General features: G+C 44.5%; 2 protein-coding genes across 2 annotated transcripts in view; both read right to left on the bottom strand.

Annotated features, from left to right (window-relative positions):
* Window positions 1–11665: 11665 nt before the first annotated feature.
* Window positions 11666–13499, bottom strand: LOC107843954 (putative germin-like protein 2-1). Its single transcript, XM_016688399.2, has 2 exons — window positions 12673–13499; window positions 11666–12307 (listed from the first exon to the last, which is right to left on the bottom strand). The coding sequence occupies exons 1-2, from the start codon at window positions 12785–12787 to the stop codon at window positions 11772–11774; spliced, it is 651 nt and encodes a 216-aa protein (XP_016543885.2). The 5' UTR covers window positions 12788–13499; the 3' UTR covers window positions 11666–11771.
* Window positions 13500–13738: 239 nt separating this feature from the next.
* LOC107843953 (phosducin-like protein 3) overlaps window positions 13739–20796 on the bottom strand; it is a 10833-nt gene continuing 3775 nt past the window's right edge. Inside the window, exons 2-4 of the mRNA XM_016688398.2 lie at window positions 15575–15718; window positions 15226–15431; window positions 13739–14091 (exon numbers count right to left, since the gene is read on the bottom strand). Of these exons, the coding sequence (XP_016543884.1) occupies window positions 13934–14091; window positions 15226–15431; window positions 15575–15718 (508 nt within the window). The 3' untranslated portion in view covers window positions 13739–13933. The remainder of the gene's footprint in view (window positions 14092–15225; window positions 15432–15574; window positions 15719–20796) is intronic.

Below are 20796 nucleotides of genomic sequence, written 5' to 3'. Positions count from 1 at the left end.
TTTTTTTTCAAAAATTGACCTGGCATCCTCAGGAAGGCTGTGGAGTAGCCTAGTGTAGGTTATTATGGTTTTTTGGGAAGTTTGGGTGGTCAAACAGGTAAAACGATGTGAATTACCCATTTTCAAACTAATTTGGTGTGCTATTGCCCACAACTTTTGGGGTGAGTTCGGGGTTCGAGCGTGATTTTAGTAGAAACCGACCGGGCAGCCCCAAGCAGATTGGGAAATGGCCTAGTATGGGCCATTATGGTTTTTTGGGCAGTTTTGGTTGTCAAACAGGAGAAATTGTGGGAATGTGCCATTTTTTAACCAATTAGGTGTGCTATATCCCACGATTTTTAGGGTGGGCCCCTGAGTCTGGGCATGATTTTGGCCAAAAATCAACCAAGCTGCCCAAGGCATACTGAGAGCGGCCTAGTATGGGCCATTATGGTTTTTTGGGCAGTTTGGGTGGTCAAACGGGAAAAACGGCGCGAACTATCCATTTTTGGGCCAATTTGGTGTGCTATAGCCCATGGTTTTTAGGGTAGGCCCAGGGTTCGTGCGTGATTTTGGTCAAAAATCAATCGGGCTTTCCCTGGCATGCTAGGGAGCGGCCTAGTATGGTCAATTATCATTTTTTGGGCAGTTTGGGTGGTCAAACGAGTGAAACGGCGTGAATGGGCTATTTTCGGGTCAATTCGGTGTGCTATAGCCTACGATTTTCAGGGTGAGCCCAGGGTCCATGCGTGATTTTGATCAAAATCAATTGGGCTGCCCTAGGCAGGCTGACGAGCTGCCTAGAGTGGGCCATTGTAGTTTTCTGGGAGGTTTGGGTAGTCAAACGGGCGAAACGATGCGAACGGGCTATTTTTGAGCTAATTCGGTGTGCTATAGCCCACGATTTTTGGGGTGGTCCCGGGGTCCGAGCATTATTTTGGTTAAAAATCAATCGGGCTGCCCCAGGCAGGCAGGGGAGCGGCCTAGTGTGAACCATTGTAGTTTTTTGGCAGTTTGGGTGGTCAAACGGGCGAATCGATGTGAACGGGCCATTTTTAGGCCAATTTGGTGTGCTATTGCCCACGTTTTTTGGGGTAGGCTCGAGGTCCGGACGTGATTTTGGCCGAAAATCAATCGAGTTACTCCTAACAGGCTGGGGAGTGGCCAAGTGTGGACCATTGTGGTTTTTTGGGCGGTCAAATGGGTGAAACATTGCGAACGGGCTATTTTGGGGCCTATTTGGTGTTCTAACACCCACGATTTCGGGAGTGGGCCTAGGTTTCGGTTGTGATTTTGGCTAAAAATAGACCAGGTTGTCCCAGGAAGGCTGGGGAGCTGCCTAATGTGGGTCATTTTGGTTTTCTGGGCGGTTTAGGTGGTCAAACGGGCAAAACGGTGCAAACGGGCCATTTTTGGGCCAATTTTGTGTGTTATAGCCTATGGTTTTTTGAGTGGGCCTAGGGTCCGGGTGTGATTTTATTCAAAAATTGAATTGACTGCCCCAGGCAGGCTAGGGAGCAGCTTAGTGTGGGCCATTATGGCTTTTTGTGTGATTTGGGTGGTCGAATGGGCGAAACGGTGTGAACGGACCATTTTTGGGCCAAGTCGGTGTGCCGTAGCCCACGGTTTTTGGGGTGGGCTCGGGGTTCGGGCATGATTTTGGCCTAAAATTGACCAGTTTGTCCAAGGCAGGCTAGGGAGCTCCCTAGTATGGGCCATTATAGTGTTTTGGGCTGCTTGAGTGGCGCGAACGGGCCATTTTTTGGCCAATTCGGTGTGTTATAGCCCATGGTTTTTGGGGTAGGCCTGGTGTACGGGCGTGATTTTTGCCAAAAAATCGACCAGGCTACCCTAGGCTAGATGGGGAGCTACTTCATGCAGGCCATTGTGGTTTTTTGGGCGGTTAGGGTAGTCAGGTGGGCGAAAGAGCATGAACGATCCATTTTCAGGACAATTCAGTGTGCTATAGCCACGGTTTTTAGGGTGGGTTCGGGGTCCCAATGTGATTTTAGCCAAAAATTGACTAGGCTACCCCGGCAAACTGGGAAGCGGCCTAGTCTGCGCCATTGTGTTTTTTTGGGCGGTTTGGATGGTTAAACGGGCGAAATGGAACGAACGGGCCATTTTTTAGCCAATTCAGTGTGATATAGCCTACGCTTTTTGGGGTGGGCCTAGGTTTTGAGTGTGATTTTGGCCAAACATCGACCAAGCTATCTCGAGCAGGCTGGGGAACGAACTAGTGTGGGCCATTATTGTTTTTACGATGATTTGGGTGGTCAAATGGGCAAAACGATGCGAATGGTCCAATTTGGTGAGCTATAGACCATGGTTTTCGGGGTGATCTCGGGGTCCGAACGTGATTTTGGCTAAAAATCGATTGGGCTGCCCCAAGCAGGCTGAGGAGTGGCCTAGTGTGAGCCATTGTGTCTTTTTGGGTGGTCAAACAAGCGAAACGGCGCGAACGTACCTTTTTTGGGCTAATTTGGTGTGCTATATAGCCCATGGTTTTTAGGGTGGACCCGGGGTCTGGGCGTGATTTTAGCCTAAAATCGATCGTGCTGCCCCAAGCAGGCTGGGAATTAACCTAGTGTGGGCTATTGTAGTTTTTAGGCGGTTTGGATGGTCAAACGGACAAAACGACATAAACGGGCTATTTTTTGGCCAATTCGATGTGCTAAAGCCCACGGTTTTTAAGGTGAGCCCAGGGTTCGGATGTGATTTCAGTCAAAAATCAACCCGACTACCCCAAGCAGGCTGGGGAGCGGCTTAGTGTGGGCTATTGTGGTTTTTTGCGCAATTTAGGTGGTCAAACAGGCGTAACGGCGCGAAAGCGCCATTTTCAAGCCAATTCGGTGTGCTATAGCCCACGGTTTTCAGGGTGGGCGTAGGGTCAGAGCGTGATTTTGGCCTGCCCCAGGCAAGCTGGGAAATGACCTAGTGTGGGTCATTATGGTTTTTTGGACGGTTGGGGTGGTCAAACGGCACGAACGGGCAATTTTTAAGCCAATTCAACATGCTATGGCCTACAGTTTTTGGGGTGGGATCGGGATACGGATGTGATTTTTCCTAAAAATCGAGCAGGCAGCCTTAGGCAGGCTTGGGAGCATCCTAGTGTGGGTCATTGTGGTTTTTTGGGTGATTTGGATGGTCAAACGGGCGAAACAACGTGAATGGTCTATTTTTGGGCTAATTCGATGTGCTACACAACCCACAGTTTTTGGGGTGGGCCCGAGGTTCGGGCGTGATTTTGGTCGAACATCGATCGGGCTGCCCTAGACAGGCTGGAGAGTATCTAAGTGTTGGCCATTATGGTTTTATGGGCGGTTTGGGTGGTCAAACAGGTGAAACGGCGTGAACGAGCAATTTTTTGGTTAATTTAATGTGCTATCGCCCACGATTTTTAGGGTAGGTCCAGGGTCCGTGCGTTATTTTTGGTGAAAATCGATCGGGCTTCCCTAGGCAAGTTGGGGAGCGGCCTAGTCTGGTCCATTTCTATTTTATGGGCGGTTTGGGTAGTCTAACTGGCGAAATGGCACGCACAGGCCATTTTCGAGCCTTCGGTGTACTATAGCCTACGGTTTTCAGGGTAGGCTCAGGGACTGGACGTAATTTTGGTAAAAAATTTATCGACATTCCCCAGATAGGCTACGGATTGGCCTAGTGTGGGCCTTTATGATTTTTTGGGGCAGTTTGGGTGGTCAAACGGGCGAATTCAGTGTGCTATAGCCTATGGGTCTCGGGGTTCGAGTGTGATTTGGGTTGAAAATTGACTGGGTTTTCCTAGGCAAGTTGGGGAGAGGCCTAGTGTTGGTCATAGTTATTTTTTGGATGGTTTGGGTGGTCAAACGAGCGAAACCATGCCAACAGGCTATTTTCGGGCCAATTCGGTGTGCTATAGCCCATGATTTTTAGGGTGGTCTCGGGGTCCAGGAGTGATTTTGGCCAAAAGTCAACCAGGCTACCCCGGGCAGGCTGGGGAACAGCCTAGTGTGGGCCATTATAGTTTTTTGGGCGGTTTGGGTGGTCAAACAGGCGAAACGGGCCATTTTTGGGCCAATTTGATATGTTATAGCCCACGATTTTTGGGGTGGGCCTAGGGTCCGGGTGTAATTTATGCCAAAAATCAATCAAACTACCCCAGGCAGGCTAGAGAGCAGCGTAGTGTGTGCTATTGTGGTTTTCTATCGATTTGGTTGGTCAAACGGGCGAAACAGTGCGAACGGGCTATTTATGAGCCAAGTCGATGTGCCATAGCCCATGATTTTTGGGGTGGGCCTGGGGTTCGGGCATGATTTTGGCCAAAAATTAGCTGGGCTGCTTTAGGTAGGGTGGGGAGCTTCCTACTATGGGTCATTTTGTTTTTTTAGCGATTTAGGTGGTCAAACGGGCGAAACGACGTGAACGGCCATTTTTGGGCTAATTCGGTATGTTATAGCCCATGATTTTCGGTGTGGCCCTGGGGTCCTGGTGTGATTTTGTCTGAAAATCGACCGGGCTGCCCTAGGCAGATTGGGGAGTGGCCTAGTGTGGGCCATTATGGTTTTTTGGGCGGTTTGGGTGGTCAAACGGGAGAAACGAAGCAAACGGGCTATTTTTGGCTAATTTGATGTGTTATAGCCCATGATTTTTAGGGTGGGCTCACGGTTTGGGCGTGATTTTGGCTGAAAATTGACTAGACTGCCCCAGGAAGGCTAGGGCGCAACCTAGTATGGGCCATTCTGGTTTTTTGAGCGGTTTGGATGGTCAAACAGGCGAAATGAAGCAAACGGGCCATTTTCGAGCCAATTTGGTGTGCTATAGCCCATGGATTTTGGGGTGGGCCCAGGGTCTGGGCGTGATTTTCGCCAAAAATCAATCAGGCAGCCCAAGGTAAGCTGAGGAGTGGCCTAGTGAGGCCATTGTGGTTTTTAGGTTATTTAGGTGGTCAAAAGGGCAAAACGACGCGAATGGGCCATTTTTGGGCCAAATCGGTGTGCTGTAGCCCACGATTTTTGGGGTGGGCTTGAGTTTTGGGAGTGATTTTGGCCGATAATCGATCGGGTTGTCCCAGGCAGGCTGGGGAACAGCTTAGTATGGGTCATTGTGTTTTTCTGTGTGATTTTGGTTGTCAAACAGGCTAAATGGAGCGAACAGGCCATTTTCAAGTCAATTTGGTGTGCTATAGCCCACGGGTTTTTGGGTGGGCCCAGGGACCGGGCATGATTTTGGTTGAAAATCGATCGGGCTGCCCCAAGCAGGCTGGGGAGCGGCTTAGTGCGGGCCATTATGGTTTTTTGGGCGGTTAGGGTGGTCAATGGGCAAAAGACACGAACGAGCCATTTTCAGACCGATTCGGTGTGCTATAACCCACAGTTTTGAAGGTGGGCCCGAGCTTCGAGCATGATTTTGGCCAAAAATTAACCGAGTTGCCCCAGGGCCTAGGCAGGTTAAGAAGCGGCCTAGTGTGGGCCTTTGCAGTTTTTTGGGCTGTTTGGTGGTCAAACGAGCGAAATGACATGAACTGGCCATTTTTGGGCCAATTAGGTGTGCTATAGCCCACGATTTTTAAGATGGGCCCGGGATCCAGGCGTGATTTTAGCTAAAAATTAATCGGGCTGCCCCAGGCAGGTTGGGAAGCGACCTAGTTTGGGCCATTGTTGTTTTTTGGGCCGTTTTTGGTTGTCAAATGGGCAAAACAACGAGAACGAGCAGATTTTGGGCCAATGTGGTGTGTTATAGCCCATACCTTTTGGTGTGGGCCTAGATTTCGAGCGTGATTTTGGCCAAAAATCGACTAGGCTACCCCAAGCAGGCTAGGGAGCTGCCTCGTGTGGGCCATTGTGATTTTTTGAGCTATTTTTGTAGTCAAACGGACGAAACAACACAAACGGGCCATTTTTGTGCCAATTTGGTATGCTATAGCCCATAGTTTTCGGAGTACGCTTGGGGTTCGAGAATGATTTTAGCCAAAAATCGACCGGTTGCCCCAAGGAAGCTGGAGCGCGGCCTAGTATGGACCATTGTGGTTTTTTAGGCAGTTTGGGTGGTCAAACGGGCGTAACGGCTCAAACGAGCCATTTTTAGGCCAATTCTGTGAGCTATAGCCCATGTTTTTGGGGGTAGACCCGGGGTCCGGGCGTGATTTTGATTGAAAATCAATCAAGCTACCCTAGGCAAGCTGGGGTGCGGCTTAGTGTGGGCCTTTATGGTTTTCTAAGTGGTTTAGGTGGTCAAACAGGCGAAACGACGCGAACGGGCCATTTTCGGGCCAATTCGGTGTGTTATAGCCTACGATTTTTAGGGTGGGCCTGGGTTTTGGGCATGAATTTGGCCAAAAATCATTCAGGCTCCCCAGGCAGGCTAGAGGGCATGCCAGTTTGAGGTGATTTTGGTTTTTTAGGCGGTTTAGGTGGCAAAACGGCGCGAACAGGCCATTTTTGGGCCAATTCTGTGTGCTATAGCCCACGATTTTTGGGGTGGGCCTAATTTCGTGGGTGATTTTAGCCGAAAATCGATTGAGCTTCTCCAGGCAGAATGAGGAGCGGCCAAGTATGGGCCATTGTGCTTTTCTGTAAATGGGCGAAACAATACGAACGGACTAATATTTGGCAAATTCAGTATGCTATAGCCCACGATTTTTGGGGTGGGCCTGGGGACCAGGCGTGATTTTGGCTGAAAATCTACCGGATTGCCTTAGGGCCCAGGCAGTCTAGGGAGCAGCCTAGTATGGGCCATTGCAATTTTTTGGAATGTTTGGGTGGTCAAACGAGCAAAACGACTTGAACGGGCCATTTTGGGGAAAATTTGATGTGCTATAGCCCACAATTTTTAGGGTGGGCCCAGGGTACAAGCGTGATTTTGGTTGAAGATCAATCGGGCTGCCCTAGGCAAGCTGGAGAGTAACTTAGTTTGGGCCATTGTGGTTTTTTAGGCTGTTTTGGTTGTCAAATAGGAAAAACGGCATGAACGGGCAGATTTTAGGCCAATTCGGTGTGCTATAGTCCACAGTTTTTGGTGTGGGCTTGGGGTCCGGGATTGATTTTGGCCGAAAATTGACCAGGCTGCCCCAAGCAGGCTGTGGAGCTCCCTCGTGTGGGCCATTGTGGCTTTTTGGGCGTCTTTGGTAGTCAAACAGGCGAAACAGCACGGATGGGCCATTTTTGTGCCAATTTGGTATGTTATAGCTCATGATTTTCGAAGTAGGCCAGGAGTATGGTATGATTTTGGCCAAAAATCGACCGGCCCCAAGCAAGCTCGGGAGAAGCCTAGTATGGGCTATTGTGGTTTTTTTTGGAGGTTTGGGTGGTCAAATGGGAATAACGGCTCAAACACGTCATTTTCGGGCCAATTCCGTGAGCTATAGCCCATGGTTTTTGGGGTAGGCCCAGGGTCCGGGGGTGACTTTGATCGAAAATCGATCGGGCTTCCCCATGTAAGCTGGGGAGCGGCCTAGTATGGGCCATTGTGGTTTTCTGGGTAGTTTGGGTGGTCAAACAGGCGAAACAGCACAAACTAGCCATTTTTATGCCAATTCGATATGCTAGCCTACAGTTTTTGGGGTGGGCCTAGGTTCTGGGCATGAATTTGGCTGAAAATCATCCGGGCTGCCCAGGCAGGCTGGGGATCAGCCTAGTATGGGCCATTGTGGTTTTTTGGGCGATTTGGGTGGCCAAACGGGCAAAACGGCTCAAACGGACCATTTTAGGGCCAATTCTATGCGCTATAGCCCACAATTTTTGGGGTGGGCCTAGTTCCAGGTGTGATTTTGGATGAAAATCGATCGAGTTTCCCCAGGAAGGCTGAGGAGTGGCCTAGTGTGGACCATTATGGTTTTCTAGGCGGTTTGGGTGGTTAAACAGGCAAAACGGCACTAACGGGCCATTTTAGGGCAAATTTAGCGAGCTATAGCCCACGGTTTTTGGGGTGGGCCTGGAGACCGGGCGTGATTTTGGCGAAAAATTTATTGGGCTGCCCTAGGCAGGCTGGGAGCGGCCTAATATGGGCCATTATGGTTTTTTGGACAGTTTGGGTGGTCAAACAGGCCAAACGACACGAACGGGCCATTTTTGGTCCAACTCAGTGTGGTATAGCCCACAGTTTTTAGGGTGTACCCGGGGTCCGGGCATGATTTTGACCAAAAATTGATCGGGCTGCCCAGGGCCCAGACGAGCGGTCTAGTATGGACCATTGCGGTTTTTGGGGCGATTTAGGTGGTCAAATGGTCGAAACGGCTCAAACGAGCCATTTTTGGGCCAATTCGGTGTGTTATAGCCCACGGTTTTTGGGGTGGCCCCAGGTCCAAGAGTGATTTTGGCTAAAAATCGACCAGGCTACCCCAGGCAGGCTGGGGAGCTTCCTAGTGTGGGCCATTATGGTTTTTTGGATGGTTTGGGTGGTCAAACAAGTGAAACGATGCAAACGGGCTATTTTCAGGCTAATTCAGTGTGTTATAGCCCACAGTTTTTGGAGTGGGCCCAGGTCCAAGAGTGATTTTGGCTGAAAATCGATCGGACTTCCCCAGGTATTCGTGGTAGAGGCCTACTATGGACCATTGTGGTTTTTTGGGATTTTTTGGGTTTCAAACGGGCGAAACGGCGCGAACGGGCAGATTTTAGGCCAATTCGGTGTGCTATAGTGCAGGTTTTTGGTGTGGGGCCGAGGTTTGGGCTTGATTTTTACCAAAAATTGACCAGGCTGGGGAGCTGCCTCATGTGCGCCATTGTGGTTTTTTGGGCGGTTTTGGTAGTCAAACGAGCGAAATAGCACGAAGGGGCCATTTTTGTGCCAATTCAGTGTGCTATAGCCCACGGTTTTTGTAGTAAGCCCGGGTTCCGGGGGTGATTCTGGCTAAAAATCGACCAGGCTGCCCTAGGCATATTAGGGAGTGGCTTAGTATGGGCCATTGTGGTTTTTTAGGTGGTCAAACGGGCGTAACGACTCAAATGGGCCATTTTCGAGCCAACTCGGTGAGCTATAGGCTATGGTTTTTGGGGTGGGCTTGGGATCCGGGCGTGATTTTAATCAAAAATCGATCGAGCTGCACCAGGAAAGCTGGGAAGCGGCCTAGTGTGGGTCATTGTTGTTTTCTGGGTGGTCGAATGGGCGAAACGGCGTGAACGAGCCATTTTTGGGCCAATTTGATGTGTTATAGCCAATGGTTTTTGGGGTGGGCCTGGGTTTCGAGCATGAATTTGGCCGAAAATCAATCGGGCTGACCAGGCAGGTTGGGGAGCTGCCTTGTATGGGCCATTGTTGTTTTTTGGGCAGTTTGGGCGGTCAAAAAGGCAAAACGGCGTGAACGGGCCATTTTCGAGCTAATTCAATGTGCTATTGTCCACGGCTTTTGGGGTGGGCCCGAGCGTGAGTTTTGTTAAAATCGATCGGCCTTCCCCAGGCAGGTTAAAGAGCGATCTTGTGTGGGCCATTATGGTTTTATGGGCAGTTTGGGTGGTCAAACGGGTGAAACGGCGTGAATGGGTCATTTTTAGTCCAAGTCAGTGTGCTATGCCCTACGGTTTTTGGGGTGGTCCTGGGGATCGAGAGTGATTTTGGCTGAAAATTGATCGGACTGCCCCAGGCAGGCTGAGGAGCGCCCTAGTGTGGGCCATTGTGGTTTTTTTGGCGGTTTGGGTGGTTAAACGGGAGAAACAACACGAACTGGCCATTTTCGATCCAATTCGATGTACTATAACCCACGGTTTTTGGGGTCGGCCTGGGTTCCGGGCATGATTTTGGTCAAAAATCGATCGAGCTGCCCTAGGCAGGCTGGGGAGCAGCCTAGTGCGGGCCATTGTGACTTTTTGGGTGGTCAAACGGGGGAAACAACGTGAATGAGCCATTTTCGGACCAATTCGGTGTGTTATAGCCCACAGTTTTTGGGGTGGGCCCAAGGTACGGGCATAATTTTGGTCGAAAATCGATCGGGCTGCCCCAGGCCCGTTGGGGAGCGACCTAGTATGTGTCATCATGTCTTTTGGGGCGGTTTGAGTGGTCAAACGGGAGAAATGGTGCAAACGGGGCTTTTTTGGGCCAAATCGGAGTGTTATACCCCACGGTTTTGAGGGTGGGCCCAGGGTTTAGTCGTACTGTGGGCCGAAATTCGATCAGGGCGTGTTAGGGAAGATGGGGAGTGGCCTATTGTTGTCCATTTGTATGGGTGGGGCTATTTGGTTGGTCAAATGGGCAAAACGATGCAAACAGGGCATTTTCGGGCCATATCGATGTGCTATAACCCACAATTCCATAGGTGGGCCCGAGGCTCGGGCGTGCTGTAGGCCAAAAATAGATCGGAGCGTGCCAGGGAGGCTGAGGAGCGGCCTATTGTTGTCTTTTTGTTTGGGCGGGTCCATTTGGGTGGTCAAATAGGTGAAATAGTGCAAATGAAGCATTTTCGGGCTAAATCGGTGTGCTATAGCCCATGGTTCTGGGGGTGGGCCCAGGATCCGGGCGTGTTGTAGGCTAAAAATCAATCGAGGCGTGCCAGGAAGGCTGGAAAGCAGCCTAGTGTTGTTCGTTTGTGTGTGAGGGGCCATTTGGGTGGTCAAACGGGCGAAACAATGCAAACGGGGCATTTTTGGGCCCAATAAGTGTGCTATTGCCTACAATTTCGGGGGTGGGCCCGGGATCCGGGCATATTGTGGGTCGAAAATCAAACCAGGCGTGCAAGGGAGGCTGAAGAACAACCTAGTGTTGTCTGTTTGTGCAGGCAGGGCCATTTAGGTGGTCAAACGGGCGAAACAGTGCGAATGAGGCATTTTCAGGCCAAATCAGTGTGTTATAGCGCACAGTTCTGGGGGTGAGTCCGGGGTTCGTGCGTGCTGTGGGCCGAATATCGATCGGGGCATGTCAGAGAGGCTGGGGAGCGGCCTTGTGTTGTTCGTTTGTGTGGGCGAGGCCATTTGGGTGGTCAAACGGGTGAAACAATGCAAACGGGGCATTTTTGAGCCAAATAGTGTGTCATAGCCCATAGTTCCGGGAGTGGGCCAGGGATCTGAGCGTGCGGTGGGTCAAAAATTGATTAAGACGTACCAAAGAGGCTGGGGAGCGGCCTAGTGTTGTCCGTTTCTGTCGGCGAAGCCATTTGGGTGGTCAAACGAGCGAAACGGTGCAAACAAGGCATTTTCGGGCAAACTGAGTGTGCTATAACCCACGGTTCTGGGGGTGGGCCCAGGGTCCGGGCGTTCTGTGGACTAAAAACTGACTGGGGCGTGCCAGGGAGGTTGGGGAGCGACCTAGTGTTGTTCGTTTTTGTGGGCAGGGCCATTTAGGTGGTCATACGGGCGAAATGGTGGAAACGGTGCATTTTTTGGCCAAATCGGTGTGCTATTAGCCCATGGTTCCAGGGGTGAGGCCTGGGTCTGGGAGTGTTATGGGCCGAAAATCGATCGGGGCGTGCCAGGGAGGCTGGGGAGCGGCCTAGTGTTGTCCGTTTGTGTGGGCGGGGCCATTTGGGTGGTCAAACGGGCGAAACAGTGTAAACGGGGCGTTTTCGGGTCAAATCGGTGTATAGCTCACAGAGATTCGGTTCTTAATATTTGATAGGTTCGAGAAACTCAAAACATATTATAGTTCCTTAGAAGTATCATTACTTGCATTGTATCTACCTTTCCTAGTTGATCATCACATCTCAAAATTTTGGGCCTTTCACATACCAATACACTTTTTAACTTCCAAGAAATTAAGCCAAGAATGAATATATTAAAGCATATACATCATAAGAAATTTAGAATAATTAAATCATCACAAAGTAAACAAATATACATCTCACACCAATTATCATCACACACAAAACAAATGAAGTAAACGCGCGCTGCTTAAAATTTTGATTGTATCAAAGAGGCTACGCTTTCATCAACTTGAAAAGCCTTGGCAAGAATATCTGTTTCGATAGCTGGTTCTGATCCGAAAACTGCATTAGCAATACTTATAACACCAGGATTCTGGCTACTCAAAGCAGCAATAGCAACAGCATTTCCATATCCCACATTGCGTTGGTAGTGAACAAGTCCAATTGGAAAAACAAACACATCGCCTTTTTTGAGGACCTTAGTAATAAGGCGATTTTCAGGATTTGAAGTTACAAAACCAACTTGAAGAGAACCTGCAAGGACTGTGAGTATTTCAGTAGCTCTTGGATGAGTGTGTGGAGGGTTAATTCCCCACGGCGCATAGTCGACGCGAGCCAATGAGATACCAAGAGTGTTCAGTCCTGGAACTTGAGCTACATTAACAGCAGTGACCTTAGAGCCAAAAGTGTTTGATGTGTTTCCTGCCAAATGCAGGCCGCTGAAGTAAAAATCCTCTGCTGTAACTGACTTAGGATCTTTGCAAGCTAAACCATTTACCTTAACTGAAACAACAAAAAAAAATATTAAGTGAGAAAATTCATCAAATCATTGATCTTCAAGTGCTTATATAATACTCACTCAGCTTTGTTTCCGTTTATGTGACACGCTTCTCTTTTTAGTTAGTTCCAAAAAAAAAAATGGCACAGTTCTGAATTTGGAAATGATTAACTTCACATTCTTTTACCCTTTATAAGAAGCTTTTATAACTATAGAAATGTTATAGTGTGTTTGAGCCGGGGCTCCCGAGGTACATAAGACAGGCCCTTCGGGTGAGGTCACAGGTTTCATAATTTTTGTTTCTTTCTTAAACTTGTATAATATCACATAACGGAGGGAGGGAGTAATTGCGATTTACTATTTGCAATACCTGGGCTAGCAGGATCAGCCACACAGAAATCTTGCAGTGGACTTGGCTCAAAAGCTAACACAACACAGCTGAAACTTAGTGCTATCAAATTCAGCAGGAGAAACTGCTTAGCCATTTGAAGAACTAAAGAAGAGAAGCTAGGTGAAACAATACTAAAGTGAAAATATTGGAGAGAAGGAAGAAGTTTTTATGTGAGATAATGTGATTGGTAAGAGATTTAGTTTATATAGAAGAGAGAAAGGACTTCATGCATGCAAAAGTGCTTTGAGTTTTGGTGAGTAATTTGTGTCTATTTTGGAAAAAGTTGTGAAGGGCCGTCCAAGAACCTATGAAGACTTTGACAACTCTATTAGCTGTCATTTGCAATGCTATATGATATAATTTGCAGAAACAAGACAAGAATAAGAAGTTTAGCCGGCTTAGGACAAAAGGAAATGGTCCAAAGACTAACTTTTAAGGATAATACGTGTGATTCTTGAATACCCATAGATGGACAAATGGAGGACTTGTTCAACAGGCGAGGAGCTGGAGTTCGGCAGAACTCAGTAACTTGCTTTGGACTAATGGGAAATCCACTTAATATGTACGAGTAATTTATCCAAAATCCAGTAAAGTTGCCTTTTCTAGATTCCAGAATCTATAAACTCAATATTTTGGATCCGCATTTGTGTTGTTCCACAGGGATCTGATGGATGTTGTTCAGAAATTATCCCAATCCTTCAAATTAATAGTGATGTTGCAGAGTAATTTCTATGAAATGAATTCCCTTTTTCCAGTTCTATTCAAATTTATAATTGGTTATTAGCGGCATCTCAACCAATAGTGCCAAATCCCACAATGTTCATAAAGCAAATAGATCAATGGACCATAATATATGAGAATGCTAAAGCTAGAGAGTGCAACTTTACAAGTAACTACTTAATGTCAAACTACTGTGGATGTCACTGCAACCTGTTTCAACTCATATCAAACTGAATTTCGTTACACACCGTAAAATGTCTTTCTCACGAACTTCTATATGAGATGGAAGCCATCGAGACCAAGATAATACGCTTAAAGAAGTAACTTCGGAAAAATAACTCGGTGCGGTAAGCATTTTCATTGAGCAAACCTAGCTAGAGAATATTTCACACATCCGAAACCTACGGAGTGGTTTAGCAAGGGAAAACCGAAAATGAAACAACAGAGGTGCATCAGAAGTATCACTAGAAAGTATTCATATTTCATCAAAACCACAAAAGATGCAAACATAATTTCAGGACTAATCACTAGAAGATCCATCATCGTCTTCATGCTGTGCCACAACCTTCTCGAGAAATCTTTCCCTTACTCCTTCCAGCACAGCTTCTCGGGACTGTTCCTTCTTGCTACGCCCATCGTTTAGAACAGGATCTGACTGGCAGAGGGTCAATGCAACACCTGAAGTAAAGGAAATTCAGATCTATGATTTCATTCCAAAAGCATACCTCATCTCATCAATATAAGTCACGTGTAAAGAGTAGAGACACTGCAAAGAAACTAATACAAGAAATTTGTAAATTGAAAAATAGCAGAACATGCAAGTCTGCAATAGCTGAACTGCGAAAGAGAGGACATTTCTTTTTAGAAGAGTGTAGCAGAAATGAAGATTTATGATCATACAAGATAACACAAGATAAAAAATGACTACATCCAAGAGAAGGTGAAGTATCACACATCTAGGATAGTAAAAGAACGTCCCTTGAGATAGGTTGATCATTCATACAAAGATCTCCAAATGCACCGCTCGCTCAGTACTGATTGAAAACATTAAAAAAGAGGACGAGATAGACTTAAAATATCATGGAATGAAGTTGTCTCAGAAGACCTATTATGTCGAGAATCCATGCAGAAATTTGCAAAAGTTAAGACAACAGAAGCAAAAGATCCACATAGGTACTACGGACTAGTTGGTATTAAGGCTTATCCAAATAGCTTCAAATGGATAGTGAGAATTCATGAGTCAACTAGCTTAGGATTGAGGCGTAAATGTTGTTTCCTTGAATTCTAGTATAAAAGATGGCTGGCGAGGTAATGCTCATACTATTATGAGAAACACGCTGATAGCCACAACAAACTATTGAAGTAACTTTAGAAGATATGACCTAATTTCAGTAGTAGCACCACCTCTTGAAGCAACTGAACTAACTCCCACGAAACAAGGAATATAGAGACCTAATGGCTACTTGCATGTAGAGTAAGCAAAAGGCCATGCTCAAGTTTTACAACAAATATACAAGATCTTTAAGAGGATTCCCAGAAACAAGAAACCTTTTTTCCTAATTATACAGGCCATGCAAAACAGCCTACATCCATATAACATCTGCATGAACAGCCTATACAAAATATTCATACGGGGAGTAAATAGGAACAGGCACAACACTGTAAATGAATCCACCAAATTATTACCACTTGAAATAGTAGAAAAAGGACGACAACACAGAAAGTCACCAGTTTCACCAAATCATGCAAAAAAGAAAAAAGAGAAGGGTTGGGGTAGCAATGAGATAACCGCTATGAAGAAGAGGAACATACCTTCAGGTGTGCATCTCCGACCAAAGCTGCGAACTCCAACATAATTCGACTTCAATGCACCATTGTGGTATACCAAAACAGTTGGAAGATTACAATCAGGATAGTTCTGAATGCAATCGGTAGAGATAATTTTGACAAATTTTGTTGCAGGGTATTTTGTGGCCAATTCATCTAAGCACTGCAAAAGTATCTGGCAGTCTGAGTACCTATAAAGAGCATAACATGCTATCAGAAACACTGACATAGAGCTAAAATAGAAAAATAATAATGAAGAGGTGAAAAATATTTGAAGCTCAAGAGCATTGATGTAAGACAGCTTCACTGATGAAGAGATGAAAGCATTAATTACCCATCCTTATACAGAAGCACAACCACCCAGATGTCTTCTGGAGCTTGGGAAACCTCCCGCACAAAATCTGATCCGGAAATTGGTGTCACTGATCCAAATCTCACAATCTTAGCAACTTCCTTCATCTCGGCTATCCTCTTCATCCTTCAACAACAACACAAGAAAGATATATAAGAGATGCTCAATTTCATGTCTACTTATAAGATACATGGCAATATTTCATCATCAACACAAGCATAAGTAAGTATATCAGTATAACTGGATATCCTTTTTCCTTGTGACTCAAACACCGATTTAGGACAAATTTTTAATTACTACCTTCCACTATTTACTTATTTGGAAAAGCATTAATTGCATGTGCACCTTTGCATTCTGTAGCCAATGACGAAGTAAAACTGAATTCTACCAAGTGGAAACCGAGGCAGCTAATTCTCAAGAGGAGGAGAGAATAGTGATGGATTGACCAGCAGTGGTGCTTGAACATGTAGAGGCTGAATAACTATTAGGCATCCCTCAAGGAAGCGTCATATTTTCAAGGTCCAAACAACCACTTTGCAACAGAAGTGGTACCCCATAATATGTTCATTTTTCCAAAAGATTAACCTATGCATGTCTATTAAGAAGGGGAACAAATGATATGCAGCCCCATTATATAGGGAAGCTCCAGAATGGAAGATTAATATACCGTCTCTTTCTTTCATTTTGTCATACGGTGGAGCATGAATGATTCTCATGTTTCCCATTTTAATTTGTAACTCATAGTGTAGGGAAGAAAAGGGTTTCTCCTATGATCATATCGGCTTTGCCATTGCTAAGGGCACAGTCACCTCATTTATCGACAACCACATTTGTTCAGTTAGTTTTCGGATGGCAAAAAGCACAGCACAGACTACGTAACAACTGAAACTTGGTTGACACTGAAGTTTCTGACACTTCAAAAGTTATACATCCCCATATAAACCTACACGTTTGATTTATTCAGTGTCTGTTAAGAATTCTATGAGGAACAATTTGAATACTAAAAACTAGAAGAACAATTTGAATACTAAAAACTTAATAAAAGAAGGATTTTTACTTGATTTGTCTCTCTCAAACAAGCATTTACTAAAAATAGCTAATTCCATCAAATACACCTCGATTCAGCTATATGACTTGTCTACCTGCACCCAAGGGTGTGGAATAGCGGTCAAGTGGGTTGGGCACCATGAGACCTCAACTTCAAATCCCAACAGAGACAAAATACGAGGTGATTTTTTCTCATCTATTCTAATCTTGATAGGCAGATTCACCTGATACCTATTGCTGGTGAGAGGTGATACGTATCCCCTGGAATTAGTCGAGGCGCATGTGAGCTGACCCGAACATCACGGTTATAAGAAAAAACAGCTAATCCCATCAAATATACCTCGATTACAACAACATACCTAGTGTATTCCCACAAAGCGGGTCTGGGAGGGCAGAGTGTACACAGTCCCTCTGTCTTAGAGGTGAGGTAGAGAGGTGGTTTCCGATAGACCCCCCCGATCAAGACAAAAACAGTCTAGAAAAAAGACCTAATAGAAGAACAAGAAATAATTAGTATCAAGACTGCCGCAAAATAATGCTACAATTGATCTACCTGAAACATGTGTCACCAAAATTCCAAGGACAAGAAACTACACGCCTAGCACTACGACTACTAGTTCAGACAAAAAGATAAATCATTCCACCTACTAGCATATACGCACTCTTCCTACTAACCTTCTATCCTAATACACATCAATTCAGTTATACAAATGTCAAATTGTCTACATTCAATCGCTGCAAACACATTTTGTTTAGGATCTAAATCATCAATATTCAATACCCCTTTCATTCAAAGACTAAATACTCCATTTTTCCAAGTAAAAAAGAAAATTGAAGAAAGAAGAAAACTTGTATTCTAGCCTTAATGGACCGAATCACCTTATATGGTACCTTGTACCTATTGCTAGTGGGAGTTAACACATTCATGGAATTTAGTCGAGGTACCTGCAAGCTAACCCAAAGTAAATTAAAGCAAATTGAAGCAAGAAGAAAATTTGTATGCTAGCCTTAGTGGACAGAGTCACCTAGTATGGTACTTGGTACCTATTGTTAGTGGGAGCTGACACATATCCGTGGAATTTAATCAAAGTACATGCAAGCTAACCCGAACATCACGGTTATCAAAAACAAATAGTAGCAAAATCCATCAAATACAACTCGATTCACTATACAAATTGTCTACATCCAATCCACCGCAAACCCATTTCAACTTAGGATCCAAATCATCAATACTAATTACCCTTTTTATCTATAACTAAATACTCCATTTTTTCTAGTTAAAAAAAGGGGCACTCGGTGCACTAAAGCTCCTGCTATGTGCGTGATCTAGGAAAAGGCCGAACAACAAGGGTTTATTGTTTATTGTATGCAGGTTTACCTTTCATTTCTGTAAGAGGCTGCTTTCACGACTTGAAACTACACATCTAGCACTACGACTACTAGTACGAACAACAAGACAAAACACTCCTACTACTAGCATTGACACACTCCTCCCTACTAACCTTCTACCTAATAAACCTCGACTTAGCTATACAAGTTTTCTACGTTCAATCCGATGCAAACCCATTTCAATTTAGGATCCAAATCATCAAAACTCATTACCCTTTTAATCTAAAACTAAACAGTATTCCTTTCATCCATCTTTACTTGTCTAGTTTGGAAAACCAATGGATAGTCTATCCATTTCTACCAATTTTACCCTTAGTTATTAATTACAACCATTACGGCATTACCCAATACATTTTTCAAAGAACTGAACTAATTATGTTCAAAGGATGATATGGTAAAATTACCCCTATCATTTATTGTTTCTTAACCTGTGTGTCAAGTCAATAGTGGACAACTATTGATGGACGGAGGGAGTATATCTTTTTTCAATAACCGTCAACAAATTTGTCTAGGTGCACGCAAGCTAACTCAGAATTAATCAAGGTGTACTCAATCAGATACACCCCGAACATCCAATCTGTTCCAAACCCGTTTCAGTTAGAGTCCAAATCATCATTACTCATTACCCTTTTCATCTAAAACTAAACAATACATCTGTTTTCGATAACCGTGGTATCCAGGTCAGCTTTCACGCACCTCGACTAAATCCAACAACAGATATCAGGTAACTCTGTCAATAACGAAATACTAAATCCATCAACATATATCAGGTAACTCTGTCAACCACGATAAATAGTAAATCTAGCGACAAATATCAGGTAAATCTGTCAACCAAGATAAATACTACAAAAACAACACACCTAGTATGGTCTAGGGAAGGTAAAGTATACGCAGTGCATACCACTACCTCAAATGAAGTAGAGAGGTTGTTTCCCATAGACCCTCGACTCATGACAAATAACAGTATACCAAGCAGAGAACATAAAAACAAACAACAAAAATATGGTAACACACCACTAGATAAAAGAAGAAACAAGACACCCATAGAGTAATACTATGAACTACCTATCCAAAATCACAAACATCCCCAAAACACCACCAGTAAGAAACTACAAGACACATTCACAACACTTAGACTACAGGTAAATAGCCAAACAAACAACTATAAATACTAAATCCAGCAAACTGATACCGAGAAACATTGTCAACCACGATAAATAACAAATCCAGCAAACAGATATCAGGTAACTCTATCAACCACGCTAAATACTAAATCCAGCAAATAGATATCAGGTAACTCTATCAACCACGATAAATTATAAATCCAGAAACAGATATCACGTAACTCTGTCAACCACGATAAATACTAAATCTAGCAACAGATATCATGTAACTGTATCAACCACGACAAATACTAAATCCAATTATCAGATACCAAGTAACTCTGTCAACCACGATAAATACTAAATCCAAAACAAATATCAAGCAACTCTGTCAACAATGACAAATACTAAATCCAGCACCAAATACCAAGCAACTATGTTAACCACAATAATTATTAAATCCAGCAACAGATATCATGCAACACTGTTAAACACGAAAAATTAAAGCAAGAAAACAACGATACCAATGTACCATATGAATCCTGATTGTAATATATATGAATCCTGATTGTATCCTTTCACAGACAAGTTGAAAGTTGAAACCAAGCCCTTTGAACACCTCAACATGCATTTATCACCGGTTATATTGAGTAAAAGAGCTATAGATAATGTTAGAGATACAAGTGTAATAATACAGTATATTAGTTTTACATTTCTAACTTATTTACAAAATACTAAATCAAAAATTTGCAAGACATACATGCATTAAACATGTTTATTCCTCAATACAAAATTTTACTAGTTTTCTAGAAGTCATTACCTTAATTAAGGACACAAAATGTAGCAAAGACGGAGTAATTAATAATGAGACTAATGAAGCCTTTTTCTTTTTTTGAGATATGCTCAAAAACTTATCTGAACTTCACTTTTTCATGAGTTTCACACCTCAACTATCAGTTGATAGCTGCAGTGTAAACTCGCAGAAAGGTGATAGTTCAGGTGCGATGTTGTCCATTAACTATTTGTTTTTAGAGAAATCTAAAACTTACATTGAGTGTTATGAATGGATGTAGACTTTAAGGCAATTGTTTCCCATGTCCTCTTGTTCTTGTTCAATCTTTCTTGCAGAATCCTCAGCAGAAGTGCTGCAATTATATAATTCAATCGTCTCCAAAGTACAGATTTCTCCAAAATCTATTGGAATTTTCTTAAGTTTGTCGCATTTCTTCAGAACAAGGCGTTTTAGACTTGGGAAGTTATCACTGCTAGCTACCCAATTCGCAAGAAGTACTTTGCGAAATAACAACAACTTTAGGCTTTCGAATATGTCATCATCACGCAATCTCCATACATCACCAATGGCTGCACGATCTTTAAGTTTGAGCTCTTCGAGATTTGGCAACTTGCCAAGAGTTGAAATATCTTCCCAAGGAAAACCAAACCAGCCAGCCAAAGTCAACCTCTTAAGTGATGCTGGGAAAAAAGACTCCTTGATGGAGATCGGAGGTGTCCAAGACAAAAAGGTATTACTGACACACTTCAATGCTTCGAGTTTTGTCAAGCTGGACATGTCAATGGGGCGATTGACCCAACTCTTTTTAGTTAAGTCATTATGATGGACGATCAATCTTTTTAGATTGGGAATGCTAGAAAGGATTTCATTTG

The sequence above is a fragment of the Capsicum annuum genome, chromosome 10 (assembly GCF_002878395.1).
Source record: "Capsicum annuum cultivar UCD-10X-F1 chromosome 10, UCD10Xv1.1, whole genome shotgun sequence".
NCBI lineage: Eukaryota > Viridiplantae > Streptophyta > Magnoliopsida > Solanales > Solanaceae > Capsicum > Capsicum annuum.
The sequence above is the reverse complement of the archived record's forward strand: the minus strand, read 5'-3'. Positions and strand labels throughout refer to the sequence as shown.